The 14,370-nt window shown below is 37.9% G+C and overlaps 1 protein-coding gene across 3 annotated transcripts in view; it reads right to left on the reverse strand.

Annotated features, from left to right (window-relative positions):
• Positions 1-14,370, reverse strand: part of LOC126693113 (polyribonucleotide nucleotidyltransferase 1, chloroplastic) — a 68,776-nt gene that overhangs the window by 40,302 nt on the left and 14,104 nt on the right. For all 3 annotated transcript variants that reach the window (XM_050388992.1, XM_050388991.1, XM_050388990.1), the window contains exons 6-7: positions 1,305-1,369; positions 1,038-1,194 (exon numbers count right to left, since the gene is read on the reverse strand). In XM_050388992.1, coding sequence (XP_050244949.1) covers positions 1,038-1,194; positions 1,305-1,369 — 222 coding nt within the window. The remainder of the gene's footprint in view (positions 1-1,037; positions 1,195-1,304; positions 1,370-14,370) is intronic.

Here is a 14,370-nt window from a genome sequence, read left to right on the forward strand (position 1 = left end):
CTAGAATGACATTAACCTTCCCCTCATCAATCGCAATTCCATTATTAGTCACCATATACCCAAGAAAACCTACCTTACTGCAAAGATGCATTTCTAGGTATTACCAGAGCCCACTAATCCCTCCATCCTACATCCCATTTAAAATAATTGATTACAAGTAATATCCTTTCATTGTTAGGTTAGAAATGTGTTTCCTTTCCTTTTATGATGTAATATGGGAGTCCTATTAAAAGGCCCCAAAATGCAGTATTGTAAGCAGTTGATTATGGATTTATTAAATTTGGGTCAAAAGTTTTCTTCCAATGCTTTGTGCTGATTCCAGGTAAGCCCATGTACTGATACCTAGGTTCCTATCATGCTTGATGTTGATTCCAAGCAAACACTAGATGCTTACTCCTAGGTCCCATCCCTCTTGTAATATCATTCTTTTGTTTCCCATACACAAGTCACCCTTTTAAAGTTTATTGTGCTGCATCAAACTTGGTATCGGAGCTCCTTGTTCTACAATAGGTTCTTTTCCTTCTTCCAATGTAGCACGTGCAAGAAGATTTATAGCATTTCGATCTTGTGATTAATAAAAATACTTCTTAAGGGAAATGAAATTTGGTAAAGAAGTCTATATGGTAATTTATATAAGCACTCAATTGGTTTTGATCCTACAACCTCACCCTCCACTCATTTTTGTGAGAGGAGAAAATGCCATTTGAGTCAATGACATAAGAATTGGCAATAATGCTCACAAAGGTACTCCATTTGTAAAGACTAAAGATCAGTTTCCAAGTTTCCTAAAAATAGAAATATAGTCAATGACATAAGAACGGGTGAAGGGTAATGTCCTAAGTTCAAAACCCACTAGATGTGTGTATAACTTACCAGTCAATCTATCAAAAAAATACTCACCAATCAAAAAAATAAATTGTAAATATATGGATATTGTCATCCACTTATCCGTTAAATATACAAAATGAAAAATAAAAAGGTAAACAAAAGAAAAATTAAACATTAAAAAAAAAAAAAAAAAAGAGTAAGGAGTTTACCTCTATCATCAATATTGCATTATCTGTACCAGCTAACAACAAGTCCAGCTCAGATTCTTCCATCTCCTTCGATGTGGGATTCACAATATACTTATCGCCAATAAGACCAATTCGAACTCCTGCAACTGCTTTTGAGTTGGGCACTTCTGAAAGAGCTCTGTAATTTTTAAATGATTAGGATTAAAGAAACATTGATGTCTTAAATGTAATAACATGCTGTAAATCCTCATAGGAATGGGGGAGCAAATGAAAATTTATCAGGCTTACACTGCTATCCCAGCTGCTGTGACTGCCAAAGAATCAGGGGAATGCAAACCATCATAACTCAAAACCTGTAAGCATAATGTGAATGTGGAATTTCTTGGCAAGATAAAATATAAGGTTAGCAAGAGAAAAGCATTGTCATGTTTGGTGTGTGTTGTATTAAAAAGCAAGTACTGACAAAAGAGCATAATTATCTACTAACAATACATAGAACAGGTAGCCAGTAATGTTTAAAAAACGCAATAAATAAAAATAAAAGAAGAAGAAGAAGAAGAGAGAGAGAGAGAGAGAGGCCCGACCTAAGGAGCACAAACACAGGAAAAGCCCCTATGTGAATGTGTTGGACTAAGACACGGCTGCATGCGTGTCTGCAAATTATCTGGCAAATATATACATAATTTGGACACAATCAAGACATGGCACAGACACATGACCTAAAAAAGTTTGAAAAAGAAAAGGAAAAAGATGGATGTTTGATAACCTTGCATAATCAAAGCACTTTGATCCACACAGTGACGGACTTCCCACTCTCTAGACATACTCTCTCCCTCTCTAGATATACTCTTGCACTCAATCTGCACTACAACCACTCAGATCTGCACTCGTTAGCCCTGCTTCAAGTTCATCAGCCTCTCTCTCTCTCTCTCTCTCTCAATATTCATTGAAGAGGCTGCATGAAGTGGGAAGAACTCTTAGGAGGGTACATGTTGGGCCTCCAGGACTCAATGAAGGCAGAATCGATAATGAGCACAGTTGGGAGGTCTTTGGAGAAGGTTCTCAGCTCCTGCCCTCAGGGTCAGGGTTGAGCCAAGAGTTTGAAGCTTGCATAAACATAGTAGCCGCTTCTTTATGAGGCTTCCAAGCATTGGTCCTTTTTTTTTTTTGTTACTTTAAAGTTGGAAATGTGGTGTCTAATATGTCAGGGTAAGTGGCCATTTATGGTTTAATATGGTCGTCTTGAACACTCTCTCTCTCTCTACCCTTTTCGTTTTATCTTCTTTCTTTTTTTATTATTCTTGCATTTAATTAAAACCTATTTTTAATACTCTTATTCTTGTTGTAGTCATTGTTTTTATTTTGTTTATTTACTATTAAATTTCTTATGGTTATTATTATTATTGATTGGTAAGTTACGCATGCACCCAATGGGTCTTAAACGCATGACCTCACCCTCCATCCTATTATTATGGAAGGAGGAAGTGCCAATTGAGCTATAGCTTATTGGTTTATTTTTTATGGTTACTTATTCTGTTGTTTTTTGTTATTACTTTGTTACTATTCTTAATATTTATTTCGTTTTTATTCTCACAAAAACCAATTACATTTTACTATAATTCTACCTATTCACAATGTGCCGTTCTGATTCTAAATGACAGAGATAGTACTTGGGTCTCTCTCACTCTAGATCGTGTTGGAGGCCTAGCTACCACAAATTAGCTAGAAAATTGCTTTGTGACAACTGAGGAGATCGGCATGGGGGGAATTTGTAGTTTTTCATTGAATCTAAGCTAATCCCATTGGTGTTAGAGGAGAGGGGAATTTTTTTTGTGTTACGTATAATTGAATGTGGTAAGCATTTCATGAGATCAATGCTTATGGGCAAGAAAGCGGCACAGTGGTTGATGAATAAAATTAAGAAAAGTGTCATTGAAGATAGTGCAAAACAATTTTTCAACTTTCGGGATGGTGACATAGCTTACAAATGTCAACGGTCTTCAAATGCCTTTGACCAATACTTGACAATGACGGAGCTCATAGTTGGTGGGTGAAGAAAGGCTATTATTATACCTGAAGGAAAATTAAAGAGGAGCAAGAGGGGGTTTGGACTTGAATTAAGAAAACTGTTGGAAACCTCCAATTATGCTTTGGTGGCTCCAGGTCATGGAAAAAAACTTGGTACAGAACAGCAAGAGGCACTCAGTGGTACAGTCAGATCGGTCTTTCATGGAAGTGGTTAGAGGGGAAAAGAAACAAGAGGAGGTGGTGCAAATAAGGCAAGCTCTTGTCGATGGCAAAGGGAAAAGTGAAGCAGAGGAAACAGTGGTTCTGCCCACTGATTTGAAGAACCAACGTCAATCTCAAATAAATAAGATAGCATCAATGGGAAAGACTGGTGATAAACCACTCCCAACAGCCGGGGGAGCCGGGGGTTGGAGGAGTCCAGTTGAATATGGAATTGTTGATGAGGGGGCAAAAATCTCGGGCATTATAAATAAACGATTTCCATTAAGTTTTTCAAATTCAAACGATAGTGGGAAAAATAGAGATTTAAAGAGTTCACATTGGTCAAGGAGAGATTTAATTGTGGAGGTAATTGAAAGAAAATAATGCACAATTTCAAGTCTTGGGTCAATGTGGGCCGAGCCAAGTTATGTGCTTGGGTAAAGAAGCCATGTGTGTGGACCCAAAACTTGATGTACCAGGGGGTCAGCCCATACCCACTAATAAAGGGTGCATGGGCTCAATTTTTTCAAGCCCAAGCTCTTATGAGTTAGGCGAAACATCCAAGGCCAATGAAGAAAGTCCAAATCTGCAGCTTATGGAGGGTATTCAAGAGAAAAGAGAGGTCTTAGTCATATCTGAGCCTTCACCTTGAATGCGTCACTTCTTAGTTTCAAATGAAAGTAGGGTGTTTGAGCTAGTGTCGGATGTTGATAGGCAGTTTTTGGTAGCTGTTTGTTTGACAATAGTAGTTCCACTAGAAATGTTTTGGGTCATTCTTTCTTTGTCAAGCTGTGTGAGTTTGTTACTAAGGTGACTGTAGGCATGTCGACAAGAACAAGCAAAGAGGTAGGTTGATCTAAGGATACAGTGTCTTGGTTGGTGTATTGGCCTCAGGTTGTTTCAGGGTTGAAGGAAGTGACCTGTTTAGGAGGTTCATATGCACTATCGATACCGGTGGAGATGAACTGTGATGGGTCAAATTTGGGCTGCAATAGATTGGCAAATTTGGGTGAGGAATGGGTTGGGTTATTGGAGTCAAGTGTGGATAGGGAGGAGAGCCCACTTATATGCCAATTGCTAAATTCAGTTTACCCAAATTTGAATGAACTAGAAGCAACCCTCTTGGAGATTTTTGAAGGGAGTAGGGAGGTATCTAGATGGGTAAAATACAAAATTCGAGGATTTAGCAAGTTGGTTCGGTTATCCTTGGGAGTGTCATGAAAAGTTGTGTATGGCATTATTGCATCATGTTGAAAGGGAGCTGGATGATACGAGGGTTTTGAAAGGAGCAAAATCTAGTGGACACGTACGACAAAAGCTAAGTCTAAAGGTGTGCGAGAATTGAGAAATGAGAAATCTCATCTCATCAATAAATTATGATAGGAGATAGTGTGTTGTTTATGATGGTGATTGGGTGATTATTTTATCAATGAAGATTAGAATTATTTCATGGAATGTGAGGGCGTTGAATAACTCCTAGAAGCGTCAAGGGGTGAAGAATCTTTTAAGAGAATGTAAATGTGATATGGTGAGTTTAATAGAGACAAAGATGGTTGGGATGAATAGGCAAACAGTGAGCAATTTATGGAGTTGTCACTATATGGATTGGGTTGCTTTAGATGCTGAGGATACAGTAGGTGGAGTATTGGTTATTGGGGATAGGAGGGTGCTGGAAAAAGTGGAGGCTTGGGTGGGCTCTTTCTTAGTGTTTGTTAGACGGAAGGGGGTGGAAGATGGACTTGAGTGGGCTTGCTGTGTATGGACCTAAAGATGGTAATTTGAGAGGTTTATTATGGGATGAATTAGTTGGAGTTCAATATTCTTGGGGCATTTTGTGGTTTTGTATTGGGGATTTTAATGTGATTCACTTTCCTAGTGAAAGTTTGGACTGTACTAGATTTAGTTTGGCAATGTTTGGATTTTCTGAATTTATTGAGGACATCAATCTAGTTGATCTACCTTTGGTGGGATGGCATTTTGCTTGGACAAAAGGTTCTGACACAACTTCAATGTGTAGGATTGGTAGAGCTTTCATCACTATAGATTAGGAAGAGCACTTCTCAAATGTTATTTAGCGGGTGTTGTCGTGCCCACTTTCTGATCATAGTCCTATTTTATTAGAGCCAGGGGAAATGGCAAGAGGATAAAGCCCTTTTCGTTTTGAGAATAAGTGGTTGACGACAGAGGGGCTTGTGGATAGGGTACAATCTTGGTGGAATCGTTATTCATTTAATGGCACACCTAGTTTTGTGTTAGCAAAAAAGTTGCAGGCATTGAAGGAAGCTATTAAAGGTCAAATGTAAGGGTGAATAAAAAGAAGAGGTTGGGGGAGTTGGTGAGACTAGATAAGAAAGAAGGGGTTTGTGGACTTTTTGAGGAAGATAAGAGGTTAAGGGAGGAAGTGAAATTAAAAGAAGATTGTTTGATTTCTCTGGAAGAAATCTCGTTGAGATAGAAATCAAGAGTTTTGTGGATAAAAGAGAAGGATAACAATTCTAAGTTTTTTCATCATATGAAAAATTCTCGTAGAAGGCATATTCATTTGGGTACTTTAGAAGTGGACGGGGTGGAATATGAGGAGTCTAAGGTGACTAATCAAGTTGTACAATTTTATGAGAAATTGTATAAGGAGGCCAAGGCATGGCGACCAATAGCGTATAAATTATATTTTGATCATATTGGGGTAGTTGAAAGTGGGTTGCTTGAGCGGAGATTTGAAAGGGAGGAGATTTTACTACCTGTACATGATGTGGAGGGGGATAAATCCCCCAGGCCAAATGGCTTTACTATGGCTTTTTATCATCACTGTTGGAGGGTAGTGGAAAGTGATGTTTTAGCATTCTTTAAGGAATTCTATCAGTATGGGAAGTTTGAGAAGTCATTAAATGCGTCATTTATAGCTCTCATCCCTAAGCTTCTAACATCTGGGACTATCGGCCTATTAACTTAGTGAGTAGTGTAGACAAGATCTTGTCAAAGGTTTTGTAGTATAGGTTGCAAGGCTGTTGGATGGGCTAATTTTGGATTCTCAAAATGCTTTATGGGTGGTCAACAGATCTTGGATTCAGTTTGAATTGCTAATGAGTGTGTTGATAGTAGACTTCGAAGTAAGATTCCAGGTGTTATCTACAAGTTAGACATTGAGAAGGCTTACAGTCATTTGAATTGAGATGCTTTGATTTATTTGCTAGGGAGGATGGGATTTGGTGCTAGATGGAGACAGTGGATACGTACATGTATTTGTACTGTACAGTTCTCAGTTTTAGTGAATGATTCTTTGGTAGTGCGAGAGGTTTAAGAAAATGGGATCATTTATGTCCTATGCTTCTTGTCGATGATGGAGATGTTTAGTAGAATGTTAAGGAAAATGGAGGGGGCTAGCATCATAAAAGGATTTAATGAGAATGGTGTTGGCAATAATGAGTTGTGCATTTCTCATCTCTTGTTTGCAAATGATACTATTCTTTTTTGTGATGCTAGTGTGGAACAAATCCTTCATATCAAAATGTTGCTAATATGCTTTACAGCTGGTTTGAAGGTTAACTTGAGTAACAGTGAGATGGTTCCACTTGGGGAGTTTAATGTGGAGGTTCTAGCCAAGATTTTGGGGTGTAAGATTGGGTCCTTGCCAATGTCTTATCTTGGTATGCCATTTGGAGTGTCTTATAAGTCCGCTACTATATGGACCCTGATATTGGAGAAGTTGGAGCGCCGATTGGTGGGTTGGAAAAAGTTATATCTTCCTAAGGGCAGTCATTTGACAATGCTTAAAAGTACTCTTTCCAACATATTATTTATCTCTGTTCACTATCCCTATTAGTGTGGCAAATAGGATTGAAAAGTTGCAAAGGAATTTTCTTTTTTTCTTTTATTGGTTGGTTGGGGGGGTGGGGGGGGATGGGGGATTCGCATAAGTGTTGAATGTGGTGGACTAGGGATAAGGAAGATCACTACCTTCAACAATATTTTATTGGAGAAATGATTGTAGCATTTTGGAGTTGAAGAGAATTGTTTATGAAGGCATGTAGTAGTTTCAAAGTTTGCAATGGATAGGGGAGTTGGTGTTCGGAGTTAGGTAGAAGTTCACATGGTTATGGCCTGTGGAGGAGTATTAGGATTGGGTGGGAGGACTTTTCCAAGTATACTCGATTTGAGGTTGGTTTAGGGCATAGGGTACAATTTTGACATGATTGGTGGTGTGGAGATCAGCCTATGACATTGACGTTTCCGATTATTTGCAATTGCATCAAATAGAGAGGCATTAATGAGGATGTCTTGGAGAGACATAAGAGCTCTAGCATTGGGGGTGTAAAGGTCCCCAGTTGCTATTTTACCACATAAACCCTTAAAATCATGCTACATCCGGGTATGTAAACCTAAATTTTTTTCCATCCTAACTACAATAAGGTTGTATATATGCAACCTTATTGTTCATGGGGTTGTAAACAAAAATAGAATATTTTGATCTCTCACATTCTTTCTTCCTCTCACTTTCAGAGTTCACTCCTCTATCTTCTTTCTTTTCTCCTCTCTCTCTCTCTCTCTCTCTCTCTCTCACACTCTCTCTCCTCTCTTCCTCTCACGGTGAGTCAGTGACACTTGCTTTTCTCTCAGTGGGTGGGCTTCAAATCGGCTTTGGGTGGCTTCAGATCGGCATTGGGTGGGTGGGTGGCTGTAGATTGGCTTGGCTATTTCAAGTTTTGGGTTGTGGGTTGCCAATGGCCGTGGGGGCGTGGGGTCGTGGGCTTTGCTCGCCGTGGGTCTTGGGTTTGATGGGCTTTGCTCGCCGCTATATCCTTTGCCTCCCTCTCTCACGCCTTGATGGGTATGGGTCATGGGGCTGTGGTCCAGCCATGCCAGTGGATTGAGACTTCTGGGTTGTGTGTGTGTGTGTTTTTTTTTTTGCTATGGAATTGATTTTTGGCTGGATACTAATTGTGGTGGTGGTGGAGGCGGCTAGTTTTTTATTATGGATTTGGTGGTTGCCAGTTGGTTATATTTGTGGTTGTGGGTGAAGAGAGAGAGAGAGAGAAGTATTTTTTATTATTTTATTAAGTAGTTTATATTATTTTATTGGGTTGTATGAAAAATAAAAACTAGGATGTAAGGTGAGTTGTAAAATAGATCGGTAAAATAAATAAATTGGTGTTTGAGGATATAAATTAGGTTTTTTTTTTTGCATCCCCAGATGCTAGTGCTCTAATATGAGGGAAAGACACAGTTGGGATGTGTGATTCCAACGTGAGTTTAATGATTGGGAGGTGGAGTTAAAAGGGGTTGTTCTTTCACTAGTTGGAGCTTCATATTCATATTCCTTTAAATGTAAATACGGATCAATTGAGGTGGAAGTTGAAGAAAAATCGAGATTTCAACATTCATTCTTTTTATAGTGCTTTAAGGGGATCTTCTATTATTTTTCCTTGGAAAAGTATTTGGCGTGTGAAGGCTCCACATCAAGTTTCTTTCTTTGTTTAGACAGCTTCATGGGGAAAGATTCTTACAGGTGATAACTTAAGAAGGAGAGGACTTATTTAGGTAGATTGATGTTGTCTTTGTCGGCGAAGTGGGGAGGATGTTAACCATATGTTGATTCATTGTGAAGGGTTTCCAAGATTAATCCCACTATAGAACTTAGGCTTCACCACCTAAGGTTGTTTGGATTCACCACCAAACACAATGCAAACTTTGCATGAATAATCTAAATAATATTGATAATAGTTTGAATACAATAGAAATCATTTGGAACTTTATTTACAGCTTCTAGGAATTACAAGAGATAAAGATAAACATCGTAAAACAAATCCTAATCAAACTCAAATACTAATCCAAATACTAAACTAATCCTTATCTAAGGATATGAAATTCCATCCCTATCATAACTCAAACTAAATAAATAAAACATTAAAATAAAAAATTATACAATAAAAATCCAAAATAAAATATTGAGATAGTTTTTGGTTATGCCCTTGCATCACACTATCCTTGTTTGAGAAAACTCGACCTCGAGTTTTGTAGTGTTGAAGAATTAGGACTCTGGCGCTTAATACTTCCTTCAGTTTAGAAATCAATCTAGGAAGCACCATGAGTAGAATAATCTTCAATTCCACAACACCATGAAACTCCCCTGGAACACAAAATCAATGTGTGGAGCTGGCACAATCTTATCTTGAACCATGGTATCATCCTTTTGGACTTCATCAATTTATAGATCTTCATGGATCATGAAGGGCTGAATAGTAGCACTTTCATCAAAATCAACTTTCACATCAAGTGCACCCTCTAAATCTTCCCTCTCTTGTTGAAATTTCTCTTCTTGTGTAGACTCTACAATAGGTTCTTCTTGCTGCACGAATGTTGAAATATCATCTGTTGACACTTGTACCTTTATATCAACATTAGTCTTTGGTGGAACTTGAGCATCCTTTTTTTTAGTAGAAGAGTCTAGCAAAAACTTTATTATATTTCTTAAGTCTTTAGCTATGGCGGTGGATGAGGTGTTTTCTTATTGAATATTGTCTGTGATGTAGAAAATTTCCATGAGAGGATTGAGGTTGATAATTCTTTTGATAGGATTGGGGAACATATTTCTCTCTAAGTATTTGTTTCATTTCATTCCAATCAATTATGGCAGGCTTGCTCCTTCCATTGCGTAAATTCTCAATACTATACCAAAAGTCTCTAGCTCTACTTATCAATTTTATCCTAGCAAACCTAACCCTATTAGCATCTAGCCAACATATTTGATCAAAGAATTGATCCATCTCATCTAGCCAGTTGATGAGGGTCCATGGATCTTGATGTCCATCAAATGTTGGTGCTTCTGAGACTACTATGATTCACCAGAATAAAATTTTCAATAGGAAATTGTGACAAGAACTTGAGCTTGCAAACTTGAATTATCACTAACCATGGCTTTGCTCTATCTTGGCACGTTAGTGATGTTTGTAATGTGATGCGGTGATCTTGTACATTGGGCCTTGATTAGGCTGGCTTAGTGAGATTGGGCAATGGGTCATGCAACTGAAGCAAGAAAAGTGGATTGTGGCCTCCTCACATGGCTGTTTGATCAGAGTGGCTGGATGTTTTTCTTGTTTGGCTTGAAAGTCTGGGTTCGCAGTGATGAAAAGAATGGCAATTTTTTTTTTTTTTGGTCGCTGAAAACTTGATAGATCAGATTAAGCTCTGATACTAAAGTTGATGTAGGACAACCTAGGCTTCCCACATAGATTAATCCCATTGTAGACCTTAGGCTTCACCACCTATGGTTGTTTGGATTCACCACCAAATGCAATGCAAACTTTGCACGAATAATTTGAATAATATTAATAATAGTCTGAATACAAAAGAAATCATCTAAAGTTTTATATACAACTTCCATGAATCACGAGATAAAAATAGACATCCTAAAACAAATCCTAATCGAACTCAAATACTAAACTAATCCTTATCTAAGGATATGAAATTCCATCCCTATCGTAACTCAAAATAAATAAATAAATAAAAATATTAAAATATAAAATTATCCAATAAAAATCCAAAATAAAATATTGAGATAGTCTTGGTTATGCTCCTGCATGATAACGGCTTTTTGGAGTATCTTGGATATTTCCGAAGGTGAGTGATTTATTAATACATTGGAGAAATTGGTTGGGAAAGCATGCATTGAATATTTGGAATTTGGTCCCCTTGTGTGTTATGTGAATATTTTTAGATAGTGGAATAGTTGTATTTTTTAGGATCAGGAGCATTCGGTGGATCAGCTTATAGCATTATTGACAGGGATGTTGTTTGACTGGTCTCGTTTTTGGGGATTCACTTTCAATGATTCTGTTCCGTTGTTCTTAGATTCCCTTCTTTATTGTACATAGTTTGCTTTCTTTTGTGTTTTTGTATGTATCTTTTTGCTACTTCACTCTTCTTGGATGATGTAGCCTTTTTCTAACAAAACAGAAATAGTCCTTAGGAAGGGAAAGAATATTCTGTTACAACTGAAAAACTAATTACAAGAGCTAGAATTCTATTTGCACTCTCTACAACTAATAATAGACTATACTATCCTTACATATTTCATATCCACGAACAAGCAACAACACTCAAAACAGTACAGGAAATGCCCTGCATCATTAACAAAATCCGAGAATGGTATGATACGTTGGCTGCTAATCAGGACAATGGCAACAAAAAAGAAATCTTACTGCACCAGATCTTCGAAATGAAATTGTTGAAAAAAATTTTTGAATAATTAATAAGATTTATTGATATCAAAAAAGGAACACCCTAGTACACAAGGAGTATACAGGAGTTAACAAATCAAGTACCAAAATTACATAAATCAAGACAAATCAAGAAAAGAAGTAAAAGATTGGTGTCGCAAAGCTGACCACCAATCCAATAATGTTCTAAAGAAAGATAGCTTCAGGTCTAGCAAAGATCTCTCATCATTGTTAAAACATCTGCTATTCCTTTCCTTACAAAAACACCACATTAAACAATGGGGAACTATCCATGTATGTCCATTTCAATGGCGACCAAACCAATCTTGCCAGCTAGCTAGGAGCCCCACAACTGACTTAGGCATAACCCAACTTACTCTAAATAATCCCAAAACCATAGACCATAGTTCCATAGCAGCCAGACAATGAAGGAAAAGGTGGTCAACCAATTCACCATTGCACTTGCACATATAACACCAATCCAAAATCCATACATTTTTTCTTAAAATGTCAATTGTCAAACATTTCCCCACAGCAACAGTCTAGACAAAGAAGGCCACTTGAGAAGGGATCCCCTGCTTCCATATGCTTTTCCAAGGGAAAAATAAATCATTAGTGCCAACTAAAAGAGAGTAATAAGCACTAACCATAAACCCCTTATTTCTATCTAGTTTCCAACAAATTTTATCCTCCCCAATCCCTCTCCCCTTACAAAAGAGCCATAAATGGTAACTATGAAGCTCGAATAAGCCTCCACTTCCCAATCGTTGACATCCCTTAAAAAACTTATATCCCAATGAAGGACACCGTTATGAAACTTCTTAAGTTCAGCCACACTTGCCTCCTTATCTCAGCAAATTCTAAATAATTCAAGATAGCTAACTACAAGAGGAGTCTCCCCACACCACCGATCATACCAAAACTTCACCCTCGACCCATCACCAATTTCATATAGAATATAGCAAGACAAAGAAGGCCAACCCTGGCTAATATTTTTCCACAAACTAACAACATAAGGACTAGCAACAAAGCTAGTACATCAGCCACCCTATACACAACCATACTTCACCTCTATCACCTGCTACCAAAAAGCATCTCTTTCAAGCCCAAATCTCCACAGCAACTTCCCAAGCAAAGCTTCATTAAAAAGTCTCAAATTCCTTATACCCAAATCACCTGAGGAAAGTGGGGTACAAACAGTAGCCCATTTAACTAGGTGAAATTTGGGTTCATTCCCGAGACCACCCCATAAGAAATCCCCCTGGAGTTTTGCAATTCAATTGTTGAAAAAATAAATAAATAAGATCAAAGATTTCAGCCAATGAGCTCTAGCTCTAAACAGTGCTTCCTCCCTCCATAATAATGGATGGAGGGTAAGGTTGTGGATTCTTCCTCTCAAATCGAGTGCAACTTTTATCCCTGGAAGATATTTTTTGGAGACAAAAATTGAGAATGTTATGCATCAAGGAAGGCGACAATAATACTAAATTCTTTCACAAGATGGCAAACATTTGAGGAAGGTACAATCATTTGGGTATTTTGGAGGTAAATGGGGTATTATATGAGGAGGAATCTAAAGAGGTTTCTCAAATAGTACAGTTTTATAAAAAATTGTATCAGGAGACTAAGGTATAGCGACCTATGGTGGAGGGTTTAGAGTTTGAGCAAATAGGGGGGCTGGATAGGGGATGACTTGAAAGGCAGTTTGATAAGGAGTAGATCCTCCATGCTGTTAGGAATTTGCAAGGGGATAAAGCTCCAAGTCCGAATGGCTTCTCTATGACCTATTTTTCATCATTGCTGGCAAGTGGTGGAAAAAGATGTACTAGCTTTCTTTGAGGAGTTTTATCAATATAGTAAATTTGAAAAATCCCTCAACACTACTTTCTTTGCTTTAATTCCTAAAAAGAATAATGCATCTGATATTAGAGATTTTAGGACTATTAGTTTGGAGGGGAGCGTGTATTAAATATTGGCTAAGGTGTTAGCAAATCGCCTAAAAAGGGTTTTAGACCAGCTAATATCAGAATCTCAGAATGCATTTGTGGGTGGTAGACAGATCCTTGATTCAGTTCTTATTGCCAATGAATGTGTGAATAGAAGAGTGAAGAGTCAAATCTCAAGGGTTATATGCAAGCTAGACATTGAAAAGGCCTACAATTATGTGAATTGGGAGGTACTCCTAGATTTGTTGAGGATGATGGGTTTTGGAGAGAGATGGTGTGGGTGGATTCGCACTTGTATCTCCACAGTTTAGTTCTCTGTTTTGGTTAATGGGTCTCCAGCTGATTTTTTTAGAAGTTTGAAGGGATTGAGACAAGGAGATCCACTATCTCCTATGCTATATTTGATCATGATGGAGGTCTGTAGTAGGAAGGGGCTAGTTTAATTAGCAGTTTTAAGGCTAATGGTAGGTGGGACGATAAAGTTTGTGTTTCTCATCTTTTTTTTGTCGATGATACAAACTTGTTTTATGATGCAGAAGTGGAGCAAATTCTTCATATACAGATGTTGCTTCTATGTTTTCAAGTTGTCACTGGCTTGAAGAAATAGTCCAAATTGGGGCGGTAGATAAAGTGCATGTTTTGGCAAGGATTTTGGGGTGTAGGGTTGGGAATTTACCCGTCTTATCTTGGCATGCCTTTGGGGGCCTCTCATAAATCTTCTTCTATTTGGAATCCTATCTTAGAGAAATCTGAGAGAAGATTGGCAGGTTGGAAGAAGTTGTATTTGTCCAAAGGTGGTAGACTAACTTTGATCAAAAGTACATTATCAAGTCTTCCTACTTCTTATCACCTTTTACCGTTCCTACTAGTGTGGCCAATAAGATTGAAAAACTGCAAAGGGACTTTCTCTAGGAAGGTATGAGGGGTGAATCTAAGCACCATTTGGTAGGATGGGATAAAATGCGT

Source organism: Quercus robur, chromosome 7 (assembly GCF_932294415.1).
Source record: "Quercus robur chromosome 7, dhQueRobu3.1, whole genome shotgun sequence".
Taxonomy (NCBI): Eukaryota; Viridiplantae; Streptophyta; class Magnoliopsida; order Fagales; family Fagaceae; genus Quercus; species Quercus robur.